Below are 25,173 nucleotides of genomic sequence, written 5' to 3' on the forward strand. Positions count from 1 at the left end.
TTTGCTTCCTATATGCGTCATCTACACCTTCACACTATGCTATATCTCATTCATACATCACGCTCTTTGTAATTTCACAGCACCAGGGGTTGGCGAGCGAAGCGAGCAGGGGGCAGAGCCCCCTAGTTTTAATATAAACTGGTCAGCACAGTTGGCAGACCTAAGCATTTGATCTGTGTCATGTCATAATAGTAAGTTATCTCCATATATACTATACATATACTATGTACTCAATTTCTAAATTTATTTACTGCCAAAGAGAAGGTACCCACAAGTTTCTCAGTGAGAAATTTCACATTTTGGGAGCTCATCGTGGGACAATGTGAGGAAAACCATGCTACCCAAATTCAACAGGTTTTGAAAAAATGTTGACTCTATCAAAAGCATAAACATACAAACAAAAATAAACTTTCAGTAAGTTAAGGTGCATTATTTTTCCTCTTGTTAGTCAGTCAGTCATTGGGACAATCAAGGATATGTAAGTTTATAAAAACTTGAATTATGGAAAAAAAAAAAACTGAAGAAAACTGCTATGATGTTTTATATTTAATGCTTGAAAAAGGTGATCTTAGTGTCAGCTCAGATGGTAGCATGTTCAACAGCATGCCAGTGGCATTATGGCTCAAATCAGACCTGGAATCTATTTTTTTTTTTTTGAATCCTGATACAATGTATGATTCCTATATATAAATTCATGAAGACAAATAATTACTGACATTTGGAGAGAGATATCAAAAATTGTTCTTTACTATAAACTTTGAACAATATAAAAAAAGTTTTGTCCTCCATTGTTCTAAAATCTTTAAAGCATTCACATAGTTCAGTGTTAAAGTCCGTCCACTTCTTATGTTTTAGTATGTGTATTTTTAATAAATTATTCAATTGTCTGAAAGCATAACACCAGCTTTTGATTTCCTTTGAATCTTATGCATTGTGAAACTTAAACTGATCACATGTCCCTGCACAACTGAAGTGTATAACTATAAATCCAGTCCGTAAGTATGTCATTAATAGTCTATGAATTTCTCGGTTCCTATATGTCTGTAGTACTAGGGTGTTGTACCGTGTTAGCCATTATGAATGTAGAGAATTGTCAAGCAAAATGACACCTTTTATTACATCTTGCCTGAAGAATGTGCCTGAGTTGCCTCGAAAGCTTGCATATTGTAATCTTTTTAGTTAGCCAATAAAAGGTGTCATTTTGCTTGACTTTTCTCTCGGTTCCTATATGTAACTTATGAAACTTATGTACAGTCAAAGTAAAAATTATGTGAACCCTAGGAATTATCTATATTTATGTCTAATTCCCATATAAAACATGGCTGTATCTTCATGTCTGTCACAATAATGAACAAACACAGTCTCCTATAACTAAAGATACACAGATTTTCAGAGAATTTTTGACCATCATTCAAACTCATTCAAACTGTGAAACTGAAGGTTGGAAAAAGTAAGTGAACCCTAAGCTAATGACTTTTTAAAAAAGCTCATTGCAGTCAGAATTTAGCACACATGGAGTCCATTTAATGAAACGAGTTCAGAGGTGTGGCCTAGAATTACTTTGCTTGATAAAAAACACTACAAAGTTTGAGTTTGAGTTTTTGACAAGAAGTATATCCAGATGGGAATCATGCCTCACACAAAGAGCTGTCTGAAGAGCTACGATCGAGAATTGTTAATCTACATAAGGCTTGAAAAGGTTACAAAGTCATCTCAAAGATTTTAGATATTCATCAGTCTACTGTTAGGCAAGTTGTCTATAAATGGAGACAATCTGGTATTGTGGCTACTCTGCCTAGAAGTGGGCACCCAGCCAAGATGACCCCAAGAGCACAACGCAAAGTCAGCAATGATTTAAAGAAGAACCCTAGAGTGACAGCAAAGGACTTGAAGTCATTAGAACTGGCTAACATCTCTGTTCATGAGTCAACTATATGCAAAACATTAAACAAGAAAGGAGTCCATGGCAGGACACCAAGAAGAAAGCCACTGCTATTAAAAAAGAACATTGCCGAATGCCTGAAGTTTGTGAAAGAGCACTTGGACACTCCACAACGGTACTGGGAAAATGTTTTGTGGAGTGATGAAACCAAAATTGAACTATTTGGGAGGAACAAGCAGAACTTCATTTGGCGTAAAAAGGGCACTGCATATCAACATCAAAACATCATCCCTACAGTAAAGTATGGTGGAGGGAACATCATGATTTGGGCCTGCTTTGCTGCATCAGGGCCTGGACAGCTTGCCATCATTGAGGGGAAAACGAATTCACACGTTTATCAACAAATTCTCCAGGATAATGTGAGGGTGTCTGTCTGTCAACTAAAGCTCAGAAGAGGCTGGGTGATGCAACAGGACAATGACCCCAAACATCGCAGTGAATCCACAGCACAATGTCTTTAGAAGAACAAACTCTGACTTTTGGAGTGACCCAGTCAGAGCCCAGATCACAATCCTATTGAGATGCTGTGGAATGATTTGAGAGCCATACACAGAAGACAACCAAAGAATATGGAAGAGTTAAGGCAGTACCGCAGAGAAGAATGGGCTAAAATTCCCCCACCACGATGTGCAGGTCTGATCTGCAGTTACAGGAAGTGCCTGGTTGAGGTCATTGCTGCCAAAGGAGGGTCAACCAGTTATTAAATCCCAAGGTTCACTTACTTTTTCCACTATCATTGTGAACGTTGAATGCGTTTGTAAAATAAAGACACGAAAGAGTAGAATATTTGTGTGTCATTGGCTTAAGCTCATTGTGTATATCAGTACCTGTGACTTAGATGAAGATCAGATCACTTTTTATGACCAATTCCTGTAGTAAACCAGATAATTCCAAAGGGTTCACATGCTTTTTACTTTGACTGTATTGGCGTGATCTCTGTGACCAAGATTGGGAAAACAAACACATAAGTAATAATAATAAAGGGTTTTTTTGGAATATAGCAAATAATGCTGTAGAAACAGAAATAAGAAGCATACATATTGCTAGGCACTGTTCATTTCTGATGACTCATCCATCTCTCTTTAAATGTTCATAGACAATCAAGTCAGTAAATGCCTTTTAGTTCAGAAAAATGTCAGCACAGTAGTACAAATCAAGACTGTCGACAGTACTGACTTGGATAGCCGACTAACTGTTTAAAAAGTGAACATTATTATACATACCTAGCTCATATTTCCTGTTGATAATATTTTGTGCTATTTGGAAAGATAGCAATAGATTTCGAGGGTCCTTCTCTCCATCCATTGCCTGGATAAAGCCAAACACAAAATTGGCACCTAGACCCTTTAGCTCTAAGGCACCAGTCAGAAAAAGAAAGGAAAAAAAAGTTACAGCAAACGTTGAAATGCTACAGCAGTTAACTTATTTGGGCATAGTATTAATTTTAAATTATAAAAATTTATATTGGCATAAATAGATATTTCAGACAGACCTTTTCACACTTTTAAGATTTAAAATGGACTGCTTTTGAGTAGCTATTCCTAAAGTTTTACAGAATGTCAAGACAGCAAAAAACTGATTTCTTAAATTAACTAAATCCCTATAACAAATCTCTCAACATTAATTTAAGAATAGAACAGATCTATCCCATATCATTTGTTCTGAGATATTAATTTTCTATTGTACATCATTTTCTAAAATTCTCTTTCAATCACTGAAACTTCATTACACATGAAGAATTTCTAATAATAGGAGACAAAGTAGATGGCACATAGGCTAGTTAACATAATCTGAAACAGTCAATAATATCTGTGAAATTCTAATTCAACTACTCTGCTCAAAAAAATGAAGGGAACACAAAAAACACACACTGGACCTCAAACAAAATATTCCACTGGAAAATCTTTACTTTACTAATTTTTCAGAACAAAATGATGTAACAACAGTCAATGGAAACCAAAATCAGCAAACCACTGAGGGCTATATTCACATCAAAAATCAAAGTCAAAAATTGAAATCACAGGCTGACTAACTTGCATGAGTTTCAGTACAGCAACTCACAATGTGACTCAGTAGTGTGTACCCTTGTACCTGTATGCAACAATGTCTGGGCATGCTCCTGATGAGACAGCAGATGGTGTCCTGGGAGATCTCCTTCTAGACCTGCATCAGGACATCAGTGAGCTCCTGCATAGTCTGTGGCACCACTTGTAGATGCACGGATACATTATGTCCCAAAGGTTCTTAATTAGATGCAGGTCTGGGAAACACATGGGCCAATTAATGGCATCAATGCCTTCGTCATCCAGGAACGGCATATACACTGTCTGAGCACATAAGGCTGGGCATTGTTTTGCACCAGGAAGAACTGTGACGGTGCAGGGCCTGCTCCATCCTCAGTCTTCTTGTTTTGGGAGCCTCTTGAACCCAATACCGTCAATAATGTAACTGGATGAATTAGCAGATGGGGACAAATCACACTTGTAGCACGTGGATGGTGTAAAAGTGTCCACGTGCTATTATTAAAAACAAAAACAAAACCAAAACATTGTCCACAGTGCAATACTTTAAAGTTCCATAAATAATCCATAAAATCGCCATCATAAAAGTGGAAAAGTGGTTAAAATCAACAGGCTGGAAGCAGTTCCTTTATAAACACCTGGTGCCTTCTTCATTTAACTGGCGGCTCCCCTGCTTATCTCAACGGGCTTTGCAACGGGAGTTACCCTACCTGCAGCTGACCTTCTCCTGGTCGGATTCCATCCCCTGGCTACATACAGGTACTTTATGAGACTGAGACTTGGGTTCCTCAGTGACCAGGATGCTCATACTGGGGCTCATCCTCCCAAGCCTCCCTGACTCCTGCTAACTTACACGGCGAAATGTCCTTACTCCCGGTCACTCCTGCTCCTCTGAAGCGCTCAGCTGGAGCAACTGCTTCTTTCAGCCCCAAAGTGTCGGCCAAATACTCTTTCCAGGGTCTCTCCTCCCAGTTGCCTGCCTTAACCAGCGAGCATGCTCTCTCTCGCTCATTCGCTCCTGCACCAGCACTCAGCACCTCCTGCCTTCTTCCTCCAACCTCCGCTCCCTTTCCTCCAATTTTTTTTTCCTCTCCGCACACAGGGCCGTCTTAACGCATGGGCACGATGGGGAGTTGCCTAGGGGGCCCCATGCTAATTTATGAATGTTGTGACTTGCTGAGTGGTTGTGTAGGTAGGTGCCCCAGTGCACTGTTTTTCCCGGGGGCCAATAATGCTGTTAAGACGACCCTGGTGGCACAGGTGTGGCGATTAGCAGCTCCCGGCATCAATTACGAACAATGGCGATCCCACACCTGTGCACTTCAGTGTGGAAACACCCATGCCCGCAATGCTCCTGGGAACCGCTCACACCACACTACCAAGCCTCCTCCTTAAGCCGCGAGTGTGGTGATTTATTTAAAAACTGGCCATCTGCTTAAAGCCATGGACCCGCTATATCACAAAAACTCAGAGCCCACTGCACCAGTGTTAAGGTCTGGACAATGCATAACATTCACCATGGCGCCTACAGACTCCTTCACATGTTGCTCAGTGTGAACCTATTGACATTTGTGAAGAGAACAGGGCACCAATGGTGGACCTGCCAATTATGTATTCTCTGGCGAATGCCAATCAAGCTGCTTGGGGATGGGCTGTGAACACACATCCCACCAGAGGAAGTTGGGACCTCATGCCACTCTCATGGAGTCTGTTTCTGACAGTTGCTCCTCCTGTTCCTCCTCGCACAAAGGAACAGATACGGTCCTGCTACAGGGTTGATGCCCTTCTAAGGCCCTGTACAGTTCTCCTCGTATAAAGTCTCATTTCCTGGTATCTCCCCCCATGCTCCAAGACTGTGCTGGGAGACACAGCAAACCTTCTTGCAATGGCACGTATGGATGTGCCACTCTGGAGGAGTTAAACTATCTGTGCACCCTGAATCAGCTGCAGGTACTGGCTCTTGCTACCAGTAGTGACAAGAACACTATCAAAATGCAAAACTAGAGAAGAATCAGTCAGGAAGGACAAGGTGAGAGTGATTGTCTGAGGCCACCACCTGCAAAACAATTCCCTTTCTGGGGGGTCTCTCCAGTGCACCTGTTGTCACTTTCATTTGCACCAAAGTGGAGAGATTGTTATCCCTGAAGCTTAACTGATTTGGTGTTAGATGATTAAGGGTTCCCTCAATTTTTTTGAGCAGTATATTTTGGCTCATTGATAAAATATGTTCCAATAAGCATTCCAAAGATAAATTCAACTTTATAAGTGTGTCTGTAGCTCCCGGTGTAAATTTAAACAAATTTATAAATTTGCAACAAATATTAAATGACTGATGAGAATATATTTAGCAGTAAGTTATTTTTAATTACTTCCCTTTCATACCTCCTTCACAAGAGCCCATTAAGTTGAGTAAGATGCTATAAACACAGAAACGTTCGGCCTGCATCAGTGACTGAAAAATAAACAAAAGTTATGTCAGCCATGACATCAAAATTCACTTTCATCCATTATCTGCTTCTGTCTAAAAACTGCTAGCAATTTTGCTATCATTTGGTCATTAAACAGTAACATCAATTTTTGTGGACATTAGTGTTAATCAGGTCAACTGCACATACAGACAAAATAGCTACCTGTACATGGATATCTTGAAACAGAGATCCCAGAATGGAGACTGCAAGGCCAGAAGGCAATGCTGGGGACATTGTCTATGGAAAACAGGATCAAATTGGTGGAGTTAGGAGGTTCCAAAACTTCAGCCATACTTAAAAGATAAATATCTATTGCATCTAGCACCATAAACTGTAGCTTCTCTTTTCTAAAATGTTTTTAATGACAAAACAGCAATTTTTTGCAAATAATTTATGTATAGGATAAATTGTATATGCAATAAATTAGTTAAAGCAAATACATTTGCTTTTACTCACCAAAGACTTAAGCCCTTGTAAAACATGTGGTGTGATGATATAATGATCTTTTAACCTGTTCTCATAAAATTTTGTAAGAACTTGAACTGTAAAAATACAAACAGTGTTGAGTGATATTATATATACACACACATATGAAAATCACTTTTTTCAATATTAAGACGTGTACACATGCATATGCAATTCATGTCAGAAAATGATTAGTAAGCCAAAATCTCTTAAAAGAAAAAGTTTAGTATTTACACAATAACTCTCTAATAAACCTTATATTTGAAAGGGACACCAGGCTACCAATTTATGAATTAAAACCATCATAAATCAATGCTGCCATAACCAACAAATACTTGCAGCCATGCAAATTAATCTTTAAAACAAAACTCAACCACAAAAAACAAATTCAAAAGACTGGAGGTGAATGCTAAAAGTTTTGTTTGGTATTTACAAAGTTTGTGAACCCTGGCTAACATTTGTGCAGACAGCAAAGTTTGCTTACTGTACCAAAATCTTGAACTAACTATACAAAATCTGTATTCATTCAATCTGTAATATCAGCTATTCAAAGAAAACATACCTCTGCTCTGTGATATGTGGCATTTATTGGTGATTTACTACTGTTTAATGCAATAACAAATTAAAAATTAGAAAGGGGTTAAACAAAATTTTACAAGTGCCATGATTATTCCAGTGAGCCATCTGCTATGCTTAGAGTTAGTAAATACTTAACACCTGCTTGGCTGTTTAAAAGAGTAAATAAAATAGGTTTCCATTTATGAAGATTAATTTATTAATTAATCATCAGGTACATTCGGTTTCCATTAAGGCACTATCAAAAACAGTACTCTTGCTATAATATGAAATCAATATTAAATTGCATCCTCTCCTCTGAATGCACCCCTCTCTGAAAAGTTCAAGACAAAAACAGGGGATTGAGACATTTTTGATTAAATTAGTGCATCTTTCAATAAAAATAAAAAATAAAAGGAAAAAACAAGGAAAATAAAATCATGGGTTGGTTCCTATTAAATTTAGTAAATGCATTCCGAAATTGTGTGTTTTGAAAAATCAATATGCCAGGCAACACTAGAGAAAAACTAGGTAGCAGCCCACCAGATAGACAGTTTTCTAATCAAATCTTTATTTTAAATTGACATTTACTCTCTTAATATACCAGACATTTCTGTGGTGAAAACCATTCCAAGGACAGAGCTATATTACAGTTGTTTACATGTCATTTTTTCTACTGTAGTACAGGCTGATTAAGTGATTTGCATATTGAGTTAGAGGCAGAGACATATAACATCCAAGTATGAGCCACAGTCCCAAACTGCCGGTCAAAATAAGTGCACATAACACGTTATTATTATTCTTTGACATACAATTAAAATGTTCATGTGATTGTAATTTCCAAATTAATCTGATTTGATTGAAAAATGTTTCCTATTTATCATTTTTCCCTTGGCACAAATTATCATCATAAACCCCTGTTTACCAGCTTTACAAATTCAGAGCAATTTTTTTTCTCACCTTCTTGCTCCTGTAGATTGGCATAACACTGCTGAATCACACTAGACAGCAGCTGAACACCTCGGCCTCTGGTACGAGGTTCACAACTTGTTAATACAGAGCTGAAACCGCAAGAATAGACATGTTATTGTTTAAGTTTATATATAAAAAAACTACATTGTGATTATTTTTTCTGTAAACAAATGAGCATTTACAAACTGTCAAGTAGTTACATACCAGTATGCATGGTTAGTTATAAAGGACATAAATTTACTTTTTACAAAGTACAAAGATACAGATAATGTACAACCCCAATTCCAATGAAGTTGGGACGTTGTGTAAAACGTAAATAAAAACAGACTACAGTGATCCCTCGCTATATCGCGCTTCGTCTTTCGCGGCTTCACTCCATCGCGGATTTTAAATGTAAGCATATGTGAATATATATCGCGGATTTTTCACTGCTTCGCGGATGTCTGCGGTCTACAGTATGCGTGCTTCCTCAGTTGATTTGCCCATTTGAATTCAAACAAGGGACGCATTTGAATTCAAACAAGGGACGCTATTGGCGGATGGCTGAGAAGCTACCCAATCAGAGCATGCGGTTAAGCTCCTGGGTGCTGTGCTAACTCTCGAGCATCTCGCGACCATTCTACGAATGGCAAAAGATCTCCAGACATCAGTTGAAGAATGGGACCCGCAAATGATTCGTTCTTTGCAATTTAAAAATGCTCTTGACGGCACCACGGAAGTGTATAGGAACCTCTTTACACAAATGAAAAAGCAGCGCCAGCAACTGCCCATCACGGTGTTCCTTACACGCAAAACACTGCCTAGTACGCCTTCAGTGGAAGAAGACGACGGTGGTGCTACACAGTTGCCTGAAGAGGCTCCTTTAGAACAGCTGTGACAGTGCAGTAAATGTCATCGTTATCTGACAAGTTGGTGAGTACCCAAAACTATTTTTCTACATACTTAATACATGCATGTACGTTTATTGTAACTGTGCACACATTTTATACAATTTTTTCCTTGCATTGTTGGTATTTATTGCCAGTGGCCTGTCTATCGTAATGGCTGTAACAAATGTGATATTGGAGATGCTCTACAGTGTCTTTAAAATAACATTTTGGTTGTATGTACAGCATTTACATGTTATAGATGTTTCACGTATTTTTATATTACCTACTCAATTACAATATGTTTAAAACTGTATTATGTATTAAATAAAACTCCTCAATGATATACGATACGTATGTTTGTGAATAGTATATAAACTGTGTTTACATACATAATTTCAATGAATCTTACCTAATAACTAAGAGAATATAAAGAGTTTATGCTGTATAACTGTACGGGTAATATTTATAAACCATGTGGGAGAGTTTATAAGGACTTAAAATATATAAAAATAACCATATAAAACATATGGTTTCCAATGTTCCCTCTAAGGAGTAGCATATAGTGAGCAAAAAACATTGTTAATGAGCGACATTTTGTTTAAGCCAAAAATTTATGAGCACCAACTCCGATGGTCGGAGTGAGCGATCATGCGATAAGTACGAGCGACGCCGTCGGAATGAGCGATCGTGCGGGAAGTATGAGCGACGCTCTGAATTCGTGTGAGCGATCGCTCACGCGCTCAGCTTAGAGGGAACATTGATGGTTTGTACTTCGCGGATTTTCTTATTTCGCGGGTGGCTCTGGAACGCAACCCCCGCGATGGAGGAGGGATTACTGTACAATGATTTGCAAATCCTTTTCAACCTATATTCAATTGAATACACTACAAAGACAAGATATCGAATGTTCAAACTGATAAACTTTATTGTTGTTTTGCAAATCTTCACTCCTTTTGAATTTGATGCCTGCAACACGTTCCAAAAAAGCTGGGACAGGGGCAGCAAAAGACTGGGAAAGTTGAGGAATGTTCAAAAAACACCTGTTTTCAACATTCCACAGGTGAACAGGTTAATTGGAAACAGGTGTTTGTCATGATTGGGTATAAAAGGAGCATCCCCAAAAGACTCAGCCGTTCACAAGCCAGGATGGGGTGAGGTTCACCACTTTGTGAACAACTGCGTGGGCAAATTGTCCAGCAGTTTAAGAACAACGTTTCTCAACGTACAATTGCAAGGAATCTAGGGACTTCATCATCTACTGTCCATAATATCATCAAAAGATTCAGAGAATCTGGAGAAATCTCTGCATGTAAGCGGCAAGGCTGAATACCAACACTGGATGCCCGTGACCTTCGATCCCTCAGGCGGCACTGCAATCATTCTGTAAAGGATATTACCATGTGGGCTCAGGAATACTTCAGAAAACCATTATCAGTTAACACAGTTCGTCGCTACATCTACAAGAGCAAGTTAAAACTCTACCATGCAAAGCGAAAGCCATATATCAACAACAACCAGAAACGCCGCCGGCTTCTCTGGGCCTGAGCTCATCTGAGATGGACTGACGCAAAGTGGAAAAGTGTGCTGTGGTCTGAAAAGTCCACATTTCAAATTGTTTTTGGAAATCATGGATGTCGTGTCCTCCGGGCCAAAGAGGAAAAGGACCAGCCAGATTGTTATCAGCGCAAAGTTCATAAGCCAGCATCTGTGATGGTATGGGGGTGTGTTAGTGTCCATGGCATGGGTAACTTGCACATCTGTGAAGGCACCATTAATGCTGAAAGATACATACAGATTTTGCAGCAACATATGCTACCATCCAAGCAACGTCTTTTTCAGGGACGTCCCTGCTTATTTCAGCAGGACAATTCGAAGCCACATTCTGCATGTGTTACAACAGCATGGCTTCATAGTAAAAGAGTGCAGGTACTAGACTGGCCTGCCTGCAGTCCAGACCTGTCTCCCATTGAAAATGTGTGGTGCATTATGAAGCGCAAAATACAACAACGGAGACCCTGGACTGTTGAGCAACTGAAGTTGTACATCAAGCAAGAATGGGAAAGAATTCCACCTACACAGCTTCGACAATTAGTGTCGTCAGTTCCCAAACGCTTACTGAGTGTTGTTAAAAGGAAAGGTGATATAACACAGAGATAAACATGCTCCTGTCCCAGCTTTTTTGGAACGTGTTGCAGGCATCAAATTCAAAATGAGTGAAGATTTGCAAAACAACAATAAAGTTTATCAGTTTGAACATTCGATATCTTGTCTTTGTAGTGTATTCAACTGAATATAGGTTGAAAAGGATTTGCAAATCATTGCATTGTGTTTTTATTTACATTTTACACAACGTCCCAACTTCATTGGAATTGTATACAGTGGGTACGGAAAGTATTCAGACCCCCTTCAATTTTTCACTCTTTGTCATATTGCAGCCATTTGCTAAAATCATTTAAATTATTTTTTTCCCTCATTAATGTACACACAGCACCCCATATTGACAGACAAAAAAAAGAATTTTTGAAATTGTTGCAGATTTATTAAAAAAGAAAAACTGAAATATCACATGGTCCTAAGTATTCAGACCCTTTGCTCAGTATTTAGTAGAAGCACCCTTTTGAGCTAATACAGCCATGAGTCTTCTTGTGAAAGATGCAACAAGTTTGTCACACCTGGATTTGGGGATCCTCTGCCATTCCTCCTTGCAGATCCTCTCCAGTTCTGTCAGGTTGGATGGTAAACGTTGGTGGACAGCCATTTTTAGGTCTCTCCAGAGATGCTCAATTGGGTTTAAGTCAGGGCTCTGGCTGGGCCATTCAAGAACAGTCACAGAGTTGTTGTGAAGCCACTCCTTCGTTATTTTAGCTGTGTGCTTAGGGTCATTGTCTTGTTGGAAGGTAAACCTTCGGCCCAGTCTGAGGTACTTAGCACTCTGGAGAAGGTTTTTGTCCAGGATATCCCTGTACTTGGCCGCATTCATCTTTCCCTCGATTGCAACCAGTCGTCCTGTCCCTGCAGCTGAAAAATACCCCCACAGCATGATGCTGCCACCGCCATGCTTTACTGTGGGGACTGTATTGGACAAGTGATGAGCAGTGCCTGGTTGTCTCCACACATACCTCAGTGCAAGACACATGACAGCCGCATGGAGTTTGCTAAAAGACACCTGAAGGACTCTGAGATGGTGAGAAATAAGATTCTCTGGTCTGATGAGACCAAGATAGAACTTTTTGGCCTTAATTCTAAGTGGTATGTGAGGCGACAACCAAGCGACTCAAGTATGCACGAAAACATAGGAACTGGGGTGCAGAAAAATGGCAGCAGGTGCTCTGGACTGAGGAGTCAAAATTTGGCTGTAGCAGAAGGCAGTTTGTTCGTCGAAGGGCTGGAGAGCGGTACAATAATGAGTGTCTGCAGGCAACAGTGAAGCATGGTAGAGGTTCCTTGAATGTTTGGGGTTGCATTTCTGCAAATGGAGTTAATGGATTAATGGTGTCCTCAATGCTGAGAAATACAGGCAGATACTTATCCATCATGCAATACCATCAGGGAGGCGTATGATTGGCCCCAAATTCATTCTGCAGCAGGACAACGACCCCAAACATACAGCCAAAGTCATTAAGAACTATCATCAGCGTAAAGAAGAACAAGAAGTCCTGGAAGTGATGGTATGGCCCCCACAGAGCCCTGATCTCAACATCATTGAGTGTGTCTGGGATTACATGAAGAGACAGAAGGATGTGAGGAAGCCTACAGCCACAGAAGATCTGTGGTTAGTTCTCCAAGATGTTTGGAACAACCTACCAACCGAGATCCTTCAAAAAACTGTGTGCAAGTGTACCTAGAAGAATTGATGCTATTTTGAAGGCAAAGGGTGGTCACACCAAATATTGATTTGATTTAGATTTCTCTTTTGTTCATTCACTGCATTTTGTTGATTGATGAAAATAAATGATTAACACTTCCATTTTTGAAAGCATTCTTTGTTTACAGCATTTTTTCACACCTGCCTAAAACTTTTGCACTGTACTGTGTGTGTGTATTTTATATATATATATATATATATATATATATATATATTGTACATACATACATATATATATATATGGGGGTTTTCTCCTATTTTACTGAAAACCTTCAACAACTTCCCTGCAACTCACTTAGATGTCTTTGCCGTCCATCACCCAATAATCTAACTAAGGGCTTTGGAGGACCAGATGTCCTGCACTTATCCAGAGTGCACCTACTAATGTCATACTTCTGCCCGATATATTTCTTCTTTTTCTGCTTCCACCCAAACAAGATTGAGAAAACCTAGCTCTGCCCACATCACCCACAGTTGATCATGCTCCTGTCGCCACAGATGATATAAGTAGGCAGTTCTCCACTCACGACATAATTTGTGGACCCAACTATCTTGAGGACAGAGCTCCCATGGAAGTTAACAGAGAGATCAGCTGTTTTTCTTTTAGTTTGTGAGCTTATTAAAAGGAGTAGCCCTTGTTGGTACCCCAACATTCTTTTTTTTATCACTCTTGATTGATACCTTGCTCACACTTGTTTAATTATAAATTACATGTTAATAGTAAATTCCATGATTCTGTTTTGATTTGAAATGTGGAACCTATAGGCTGTGACCACCTTTGTTAAAAACTCAGCACAGGATAAAATTTGTAACATTATTATTTAAATGAAAGAACAAGTTTCAATTAATTTATGCACTTCATAATAAAAGAAATGAGCTTTTCTTGTTAATAGGTGTAAACGACTGAATTTTTTTCCTGATATAATAAACTTTGTGTATATCAGAGTATAACCAAACAAAAAGCATCTGCTTGCAGTCACCAATATGCATCAGTGCCATGAGCTACCACAAACAGCAGCTGTCAACAGTAACTGCTGCCTACTTTTTCACCATGTAAGCTCAATAATCTAATAATGACTATACATCCAATGTTCTTCCCACATTTTTAATATCTGTATGTGTTTTTTGGTAAGACCATATAAGATTAAAGGTTGCCACCTGCTTAACTGTTGACATAAACCACTAAGAAATGCAAAACTTAAGTCAATGCAAACACCTTTTTTCCCCATTTAGAGGGCAGAAACAAATAGCCTGTTTATCTTTTCACCTTCACAATGCAAATTCTTTGTAACAGGTCTGCAATTGAACAAGTCTCTCTCACTCACTATATGCTGATATGCTACCAATGCTGACAAAATATTAGTGCATGCCAGAAGGATGCAAACAAGTAAAGGAACACAAAAAATAATAAGACACCAGTTAAACACATTTTATGGCAGAAGCAGCAATCTTTTAAAAGTGATGGGCCTATTCTCTTTTGGAAATCCTCCAAATGTATGCTCTGCTGATCGAGGATGCAGAAAGTGTAATCTATATTTAATCTAAAAATTACTTATTTAAGCCAAATAAGTACTTCAGCACACTGCAATGTCTTGTCATTATTTAACATAGAAGAATTACAAATTAATTAGGGCAGTTTATGTTATTAGCATAACATTCTCAGAAGTGCTCATACCATTTCAGACTTGAGGTTGCAAGAGCCTATCCTTATAGCATTGTGTGCAAGGCAGGAATCAACCCTGAACAAACCAGTCCATCATCACATTCACACGCACACATAAAAACTGGTCCCATTTTATTAATTCAGCAAATTTTCTCAAATAATCAAAAAATTAAGAGTGAATACTGTTTAAGGTCTAGGAAATAATATTACAACTATAGAATAACAATAAGGGTTCATCTTTTCAAACTAACAAAAATAACAACCTGAAATGCTACAAAATTTGTCACAAATAAATATATACATATTTTGGGTACTTAGGACTTTTGTAAAATTCTTCATTGGGCGAGAGTGAGTGTACCTGGTACCTAGGGTTTGCAATTCAAAAAGGGTTCTATCTAAAAATGTAAAGAAAAATCATGATGAATCAGATATGAAAATAAATAAAACTGGATTAAGCTCTTTATAATAAAAGTATGCAATATGAATATACAATTACCCAAGTCCTTCCACCAGCTTCAATATAGTAAACTGCCCAGTTGTTACTCCTGGAACAAAACAAAGGTCCATTTTAGAGCTACATATTAAAAAAACACACTTCTCAATCACCACATTATACAGCAATAAACCAAACCACAGGAAGTGAGTAAGAGACACAACCACTAATGTAACAGAAACTAGGTTCAGCACATGCTAGTCAGAGAAAATAAAAATGCAAAGAATGAAATAAGTAGCTAAATGATTTTTCATCACTGAAATGGTTGCAATGAGTGTGCAAAAATTACCTTATTACATACTAAAAAGCAACGCATCAGTGTTATGGTTACTCTTTGTGGGGAAACATCAAGATTTCACGAGGTCAGCATTAGATTCTCTGCTATTCCACATACACCGTACATGCTTTAAGGCAGCAGTCCTCAATCATGGTCCTGGAGGGCTGCAGTGGGTTCAGGTTTTCATTCCAGCCAGCTTCCTATTTAGAACTCAGTCCTTGCTGATAATGAAACTTGGTATTTAACTATAGGCCTTGTTAGTGCTCTCATTCAAAGACAAATTTTAGTTACACTGCAGATCAAAGGTCATCAATTACTGTCCTGGAAGCAGTGGCTACAAGTTCTCACTTCAACCAATTTCTTAATTAAAATCTATTTACTGCTAAAGCAATATGTTTTTGGCCTTAATTTTAGTTATCTTGTCTATTACAAATCAAAACACTTAATTGCAAATTTTAGCTTTAGCAGCTGCATTTAAATTTTAATTGTTGCCTGTTTTCTTAACCAGACATTAGTTAATAATGAAATGCAGGTAACCAATAAACCAGCAGCTCTCAAGCTAACATGCTTCCTTTAAAACTTGTGCATATTCACTATGAAGTATCTGTGTTATAAAAATGTTTAGAAGGAATTGGAAGGACCGTAAGTTTAAATGTGTTCTGGTTCATTAAATACATGGATAATGTTCTCAGAGAAGGAAACTCTTCAGTGCAATTAAAATTTCCCTCTTAAATCATATTTTAAAAAGTTGATTGATATTAATCAATAAGAGAAATATTAAGGAACTGATAACACTTTTATGCACTTTTAACATTTTGTCTTTCCCAAGCTCTAATCTAACTGCACCATTATTTATAAAGCATTCATCATATCTCTTAAATCTACAGTTGTAACACTAAACAAAATTGTTCAAATAATACGACAAACACAAAAATGAAAGTTACAAATACCTCACACAACAAATGCAAATATTTCTAGAACTGAAGACAACAAAAACAAAAATTCCAGAACTGAGCAATTCTGACCAATGAATTCATCTGTAAGGGAAATGCTTAACTCTCATGATATAAAGCCATGTTTATCAGTTTGAACCTACTTACGCAAACTGTTATTTTATGTTCTCAACCTGGCAAAATAGGACCTTCTTGTCATCCAGGCTCATTTGTTTATTCAGTTTGGTTCATTATCACTAACACCTGCCAAGTCAGTATGCAACCTCGGTGTAGTAAATGATGATAAGCTATGCTTCAAGGGCCATGTTGCTACAAATTCTTGTTCTTGCAGATTCACTCTGTACAATATCTGCAAGTTCAAACTGTATCTGAGAAAATATGTAGCACAACTCCTGGTTCAGATTCTGATCTTGTCACAGTTGGACTACTGCAACTCTCCACTGGCAAGAGCACAAACATGAGTCACCAAACAGCTGTAGATGAGGCGGGCACATGTCACTCCTCTCTTCAAATCACTATACTGGTTTTCTGTAGGAGTGCATATTTAGTTCAAATCCTTGATATTGGCCTACAACGTAGTCAGTGAGTATGCACCTCTATATACGGAGACACTTGTGAGGTCTTATGCTGTTTCTGGACCACTCAGGTCTGTTGAATAGTGTCTGGAGATACCGCCTCTGCATGGTATCAAATCTCAGTCCATACTCTTGTGTAGCTCCTAGGTGGTGGAACAAGCTACCCACCTCCATTCAAAATTCTGACTATCTCCGTGTATTTAAGAAGCACTTGGAGACTCTCACTTGGTGAATTTCTTGTCTATTAACCGTTAGGTTTTGTAAACGTGGGAATTGTAACTAGCTTATATTTTGCTTTGAACTTTTTACAGGTGTTGATTAATTCTGTACCCTTGTCCTATAACACTTGTTCCCAAATAGATCCCACACTAAAGTGACATGATTATGTTGACCTCTTTTGTTAGTCGCTTTTGATGTCCGGTAAGCAAGTAAAAATAAATGCAAAAAAATGGTTATTACTTCTTTTGTTGGGCAGCACAAAGCAAAAACAAACAAATACAAGTAGGTTTTATTCAGGGCAATTTAAATTTTCAAATTGTAGAACTGTAAAAATCAATAATTTAAGAAAAAAACACAATATTGCATATTAGGAAAGTCCACATCCAAAAAGATTTAACCTTGACATTAAACTGCATCTTTTTAGTTAGAAAAAAACTGTTATATTAACATCAATGAACTGTGCCACACCTCCTGTTAATAACAACACCGCCTGTACTAAACACACTACCTGCATGTAAGCAATCCCCAGGAAGGAAAAGAGAAAGGAAAGGAACCACATCTGCTCATCCATATTTACTTAATTGCCTGGCTTGAATGACACAGCCTTTACACCCAACTTTATGCTAAGTTTAGGAATCAAAACTGGCAAATTCCCTAATCTATTGTTTAAAGATATCTTAGAGGTGAATACTTGCTATGACTGTACATAAACATTGTGGCTTATTAATTAAAAATTGGACCTACAATTATGCAGTACAATTCCACATAAGTGAACTAAGCAGGTTTAAGAATGTCTCACCTTCAATATCCTTATATTAGGTTAACAGTTGCACTCAAATTTTTGGTTTCTACCAAACTCAAAGTACACTGATGAATGACACAAAAAAATAAGTTGTACTTATTTGCCATATTCAAATACTTTACTGTAGTGTATTAAATGAGACAGAGAATTAAGAATAATGGATATTTTTGTGGACTATTTTTGCTTCTTATTGGATGATATTTCAGTACTTTACACATACTTGCCGCAAATTTTTAACTTAATGTGTTTAAATCACGGTCAGCAAATCACATGTTAAGAATAAATGTGATTTCCAAAAGTGAATCAGTTGGTAAATCCCAAAATGTGTGTATGGTTCCACCAAGGTCCTGCTTAGGATATGACTAACCAAATAATGATATAGAAACACCTGAGTGGATAACTACTGACACAATAAAAATGCTATTATGACTGAGACTAAAAAATAATTTGCACTCAACAGTTCTACAGTATTTCATACATTACACAAAAGTGTTGCGTTCAGCAGCTTGTGTAAAAAGTAAACTACAATTTAATTCAGGAAGCCAACTCTGAATCTTACCTTAAGTGTGAAAAAATAAAGGCATATTATAGCAAAAAACAACAGTAAATGAGTTAACAATTCATCAATGGACAAACTTACGCATACATCATACAAAGAAAAAAAACAAACTGACCAAGACATACTTACACCAGAGTGTGTTTTCATGTATAGAATAGTAAAGGAGCAATGAACAAACAGGCACGCTTCACAAAATTTAAACTGTAAAGTATATCAAACCTATCTAGGTGTAATTAATATGAGGCTGCTATATAATGTGTTCAATGAACAAACAGGCACGCTTCACAAAATTTAAACTGTAAAGTATATCAAACCTATCTAGGTGCTATTAATATGAGGCTGCCATATAATGTGCAATTATGTTGCCCTCGTTAAAAGTAACTGAAAGTAAAACCAGAACACTTGATAAGTGACTTTATAGTGCTTTTTTCATTAAACGTGTTGCACACTTGAAAAGAAACAACAAGAAGCTATCACAGGGCGGCACGGTGGCGCAGTGGGTAGCGCTGCTGCCTCACAGTAAGGAGACCTGGGTTCGCTTCCCAGGTTCTTCCTGTGTATGCTTGTCCAAAGACATGCAGGTTAGGTGCATTGGTGATCCGTAATTGTCCCTAGTATGTGCTTGGTGTGAGAGTGTGTGTGCCCTGCGGTGGGCTGGCACCCTGCCCGGGGTTTGTTTCCTGTCTTGTGCCCTGTGTTGGCTGGGATTGGCTCCAGCAGACTCCGTGACCCTGTAGTTAGGATATAGACCCTGTAGTTATAATATAGCGGGATAGATGGATGGAAGAAGCTATCACTCATGCTGTAATGGATGGCGTTATTACAAAAAGGTTAACCTTTATCCCTTTCAGGAACCTGACAGTTACTCCTAAGGTAAGAATGAAGTAGTTAAATGGTAGATTCTTTTTTTCTGCCAAGTTATAGTCGAATCAAGGCGTGGCGTGGGGCGCAATCACCAGATATTTTTAATTGTAGACTAGGCTGGTCTGTACAATCTAAATAAGGATTAGTACCCTTACTATTTATTCGTACAGCTTAATTTTTGACAACCCTGTGATAAGCCGCTCTTCCACCGATAAGCTGACTAATGTGTAAAAGTACTTTTGCAAGACTCGAACAATTTGATTTTGGGATGATTTTCCAGTGAACTGTGACCTGTCGAGCAACGTGCGGGCAGCAGAGTAATCTGCAGCAATGCCGATAAAACAGGCGCCAGACAAATTTCTAATACATTTTTCTTTCGCCCGCAGAAATAAAAAGAAAACAACAACAATCTGTTGTTATGATATTTTAATGCATCCCGTTACTTTAACGATGAACATAAAGACATTGAATGTACGCCTTATTTTCTGCCCTTGAAAGAGCTACACCATCTATTACCTGTGGCTATATCCTCAGCTTTACTGTCCTGCTGGCCGACAACAAATTCCTCCACTAGGCTCAGCAACTCTAACCCGTCTCCAGCCATTGCGTGCATCCTTGGCGCCTTACTGCGCAAGTCACACATTGAAGCTTCGGCGAATACGGAGGAGAATGAGTTGATTGGGTGGAGAGCTACGGAATATCGTTTAGGACAAACTTATACCGTCGAAATCCGGCAACATAAAGCTATAAGGATACAGTCGTTTGATTGGCTCCAATAAATTCATATTCCTACGGTGGATATAAAATGCACGCAATCCATATCAGCATATATCTTTAGCAAAGTAAAGTATTTGTTTTTGTACAAAAAACGATTGAACCACAAACTGCAAGTATTTCTTGAGTAGACAATCCTACTCAAGTTAGGGTGATTTAAAGAGTAAACGACGGACGGATCCTGTCCTGTCCTGTAATCGATTCGCCCTGGCCCTTGTAACCCCAATTGGATTAAGTAATACTGTAATCGTCCTTACAATAATACATCCGTACACCAGCAGTTACTGGTAAACGATTTTCGGATATAAATGCGCAGGATGCGCTTGCAGAACAACAATTACTTGGAATTTTAATCTTTTAGTAACCATTTACGATTGCTTTTTTTTCTCGTTTTTCTTTCAAGATAATATTTGTAACGAATCTTTTTGTATAAAATTTGTGTATGACATAATATTTTAAGCAAAATAAACAAACCTTAAATCGCAAAAGACGGCAGGTTTTGGATAATGCTTGATGCATATTTATTCTAAATAAAGCATTTTGTTTCTGCATCATATCGTTATTTACCATACTCCCAAATTACTGTGGAGTACCTCAATCAAATTTTATCAGTTCTGCTTCGTAATATTTATGTTTTATGATGATTTTAAACGACATAAAAAATAGGATGCATTTTTTGTACAAGATGTATGTGAATGACACATTCCTTGGGATTCGGATGTATAAACTTTCATTAGCTATTAAATTATAAACTCGATAAGAAATATAAAACGCCAAACAAATCCTTTAATTTACAAATGTATGTATTAAACATGGAGAATTAATAGGTATTGACATGAAAAGAGTTCCATCCATCCATTGTCTCCCGCTTATCCGAGGTCGGGTCGCGAGGGCAGCAGCTTGAGCAGAGATGCCCAGACTTCCCTCTCCCCGGCCACTTCTTCTAGCTCTTCCGGGAGAATCCCAAGGCGTTCCCAGGCCAGTCGAGAGACATAGTCCCTCCAGCGTGTCCTGGGTCTTCCCCGGGGCCTCCTCCCGGTTGGACGTGCCCGGAACACCTCACCAGGGAGGCGTCCAGGAGGCATCCTGATCAGATGCCCGAGCCACCTCATCTGACTCCTCTCGATGCGGAGGAGCAGCGGCTCTACTCTGAGCCCCTCCCGGATGACTGAGCTTCTCACCCTATCTTTAAGGGAAAGCCCAGACACCCTGCGGAGGAAACTCATTTCAGCCGCTTGTATTCGCGATCTCGTTCTTTCGGTCACTACCCATAGCTCATGACCATAGGTGAGGGTAGGAACATAGATCGACTGGTAAATTGAGAGCTTCGCCTTGCGGCTCAGCTCCTTTTTCACCACGACAGACCGATGCAATGCCCGCATTACTGCGGATGCCGCACCGATCCGCCTGTCGATCTCACGCTCCATTCTTCCCTCACTCGTGAACAAGACCCCGAGATACTTGAACTCCTCCACTTGGGGCAGGATCTCGCTACCAACCCTGAGAGGGCACTCCACCCTTTTCCGGCTGAAGACCATGGTCTCGGATTTGGAGGTGCTGATTCTCATCCCAGCCGCTTCACACTCGGCTGCGAACCGATCCAGAGAGAGCTGAAGATCACGGCCTGATGAAGCAAACAGGACAACATCATCTGCAAAAAGCAGTGACCCAATCCTGAGCCCACCAAACCGGACCCCCTCAACACCCTGGCTGCGCCTAGAAATTCTGTCCATAAAAGTTATGAACAGAATCGGTGACAAAGGGCAGCCCTGGCGGAGTCCAACTCTCACTGGAAACGGGTTCGACTTACTGCCGGCAATGCGGACCAAGCTCTGGCACCGATCGTACAGGGACTGAACAGCCCTTATCAGGGGGGCCGGTACCCCATACTCTCTGAGTACCCCCCACAGGATTCCCCGAGGAACACGGTCGAATGCCTTTTCTAAGTCCACAAAACACATGTAGACTGGTTGGGCAAACTCCCATGCACCCTCCAGGACCCTGCTAAGGGTATAGAGCTGGTCCACTGTTCCGCGACCAGGACGAAAACCACACTGTTCCTCCTGAATCCGAGGCTCGACTATCCGACGGACCCTCCTCTCCAGGACCCCTGAATAGACTTTTCCAGGGAGGCTGAGGAGTGTGATCCCTCTGTAGTTGGAACACACCCTCCGATCCCCCTTCTTAAAGAGGGGGACCACCACCCCGGTCTGCCAATCCAGAGGCACTGTCCCTGATGTCCATGCGATGTTGCAGAGGCGTGTCAGCCAAGACAGTCCTACAACATCCAGAGCCTTGAGGAACTCCGGGCGTATCTCATCCACCCCCGGGGCCCTGCCACCAAGGAGTTTTTTGACCACCTCGGTGACCTCAGTCCCAGAGATGGGGGAGCCCACCTCTGAGTCCCCAGGCTCTGCTTCCTCATTGGAAGGCATGTTAATGGGATTGAGGAGGTCTTCGAAGTATTCCCCCCACCGACCCACAACGTCCCGAGTCGAGGTCAGCAGCGCACCATCCCCACCATATACAGTGTTGACACTGCACTGCTTCCCCTTCCTGAGACGCCGGATGGTGGACCAGAATCTCCTCGAAGCCGTCCGAAAGTCATTCTCCATGGCCTCCCCAAACTCCTCCCACGCCCGAGTTTTTGCCTCAGCAACCACCAAAGCCGCATTCCGCTTGGCCTGCCGGTACCTATCAGTTGCCTCCGGGGTCCCACAGGACAAAAGGGTCCTGTAGGACTCCTTCTTCAGCTTGACGGCATCCTTCACCGCCGGTGTCCACCAGCGGGTTCGGGGATTGCCGCCACGACAGGCACCGACCACCTTACGGCCACAGCTCCGGTCAGCTGCCTCAACAATAGAGGCACGGAACATGGCCCATTCGGACTCAATGTCCCCCACCTCCCTCGGGATGTGGTCGAAGTTCTGCCGGAGGTGGGAGTTGAAGCTACTTCTGACAGGGGGCTCTGCCAGACGTTCCCAGCAGACCCTCACAACACGTTTGGGCCTACCACGCCTGACCGGCATCCTCCCCCACCATCGAAGCCAACTCACCACCAGGTGGTGATCAGTTGACAGCTCCGCCCCTCTCTTCACCCGAGTGTCCAAGACATGTGGCCGCAAGTCCGACGACACGACCACAAAGTCGATCATCGAACTGAGGCTAGGGTGTCCTGGTGCCAAGTGCACATATGAACACCCCTATGCTTGAACATGGTGTTCGTTATGGACAATCCGTGACGAGCACAGAAGTCCAATAACAAAACACCGCTCGGGTTCAGATCAGGGGGGCCATTCCTCCCAATCACGCCCTTCCAGGTCTCACTGTCATTGCCCACGTGAGCATTGAAGTCTCCCAGCAGAACGAGGGAGTCCCCAGAAGGTATGCCCTCTAGCACCCCCTCCAGGGACTCCAAAAAGGGTGGGTACTCCGAACTGCTGTTCGGTGCATACGCACAAACAACAGTTAGGACCCGTCCCCCCACCCGAAGGCGAAGGGAGGCTACCCTCTCGTCCACCGGGGTAAACCCCAATGTACAGGCTCCAAGTTGGGGGGCAATAAGTATACCCACACCTGCTCTGCGCCTCTCACCGGGGGCAACTCCAGAGTGGTAGAGAGTCCAGCCCCTCTCAAGGAGATTGGTTCCAGAGTCCAAGCTGTGCGTCGAGGTGAGTCCGACTATATCTAGCCGGAACCTCTCAACTTCGCGCACTAGCTCAGGCTCCTTTCCCTTCAGAGAGGTGACATTCCACGTCCCAAGAGCCAGTTTCTGTAGCCGAGGATCGGACCGCCAAGGTCCCCGCCTTCGGCCACCACCCAACTCACACTGCACCCGACCTCCTTGGCCCCTCCCATAGGTGGTGAGCCCATGGGAAGGGGGACCCACGTTGCCTCTTCGGGCTGTGCCCGGCCAAGCCCCATGGGTGCAGGCCCGGCCACCAGGCGCTCGCCATCGAGCCCCACCTCCAGGCCTGGCTCCAGAGTGGGGCCCCGGTGACCCGCGTCCGGGCAAGGGAAAACGCCGTCCAAAATTGTTTTTCTTCATAGGAGGTTTGTTTAACCGCTCTTTGTCTCATCCCTCACCTAGGACCAGTTTGCCTTGGGTGGCCCTACCAGGGGCATAAAGCCCCGGACAACAGAGCTCCTAGGATCATTGGGACACGCAAACCCCTCCACCACGATAAGGTGACGGTTAAAGGAGGGGATGAAAAGAGTTGTTTCACAAAAATTAACAAGAAAGCTAGGCCTGTTTCAGACTTTTACTGACCCATGATGACTATATGGAAAAACTGAAATATTAAGGAATGGAAGGAAAAAAAATGATAAGCACTATTTTGGGGTCCATTTATTCTTGCATTAAAGATGTTATCAATAAAGAACATATTAACTATTTGAGTCTAGATTTTTTCAATATTTCTGTAAAATGCCACACAAAATTTAACAGTTATGACATTTGTTATGCTGCAGTAATAGAGCCAGAATTCAGAATTAACTTTTTTTCTCTTTGCATAAATGTGCTACATACAGTGTTACATTAAAAATTTGAGTTAAAAATTTATTTTAGTATTTTCATATTAAAATTCTTTGTTCATTTTCTAATTAAAATGTGTTCAAACTCAAGTTATTAAGCCCTGTTTTGTACTGTTTTATATTTCACTTATATTAGACTTAAGCTTCTAGGAACCAGAACTGACTAAATGGTACTTTGAAAATGCAGTTTTCATTTCGGTCAGTCATTAATATAGAAGCAGCAAAAATTACTTTGTCATTCAGCTTCTAAGTACTGCTGTGGTAGGAGATTTTAATTCCAGTTTTCTTAATTATGTGTTTATCT

At 40.5% G+C, this 25,173-nt stretch overlaps 1 protein-coding gene across 2 annotated transcripts in view; it reads right to left on the reverse strand.

Moving 5' to 3' along the window:
- Nucleotides 1-20,227, reverse strand: part of mms19 (MMS19 homolog, cytosolic iron-sulfur assembly component) — an 84,535-nt gene extending 64,308 nt beyond the window's left edge. For both annotated transcript variants that reach the window (XM_028795650.2, XM_028795649.2), the window contains exons 1-7: nt 20,079-20,227; nt 15,317-15,365; nt 8,412-8,512; nt 6,888-6,973; nt 6,594-6,668; nt 6,346-6,415; nt 3,166-3,294 (exon numbers count right to left, since the gene is read on the reverse strand). In XM_028795650.2, coding sequence (XP_028651483.1) covers nt 3,166-3,294; nt 6,346-6,415; nt 6,594-6,668; nt 6,888-6,973; nt 8,412-8,512; nt 15,317-15,365; nt 20,079-20,205 — 637 coding nt within the window. In that variant the 5' untranslated portion in view covers nt 20,206-20,227. The remainder of the gene's footprint in view (nt 1-3,165; nt 3,295-6,345; nt 6,416-6,593; nt 6,669-6,887; nt 6,974-8,411; nt 8,513-15,316; nt 15,366-20,078) is intronic.
- Nucleotides 20,228-25,173: the final 4,946 nt, after the last annotated feature.

The sequence above is a fragment of the Erpetoichthys calabaricus genome, chromosome 2 (genome assembly GCF_900747795.2).
Source record: "Erpetoichthys calabaricus chromosome 2, fErpCal1.3, whole genome shotgun sequence".
NCBI lineage: Eukaryota > Metazoa > Chordata > Cladistia > Polypteriformes > Polypteridae > Erpetoichthys > Erpetoichthys calabaricus.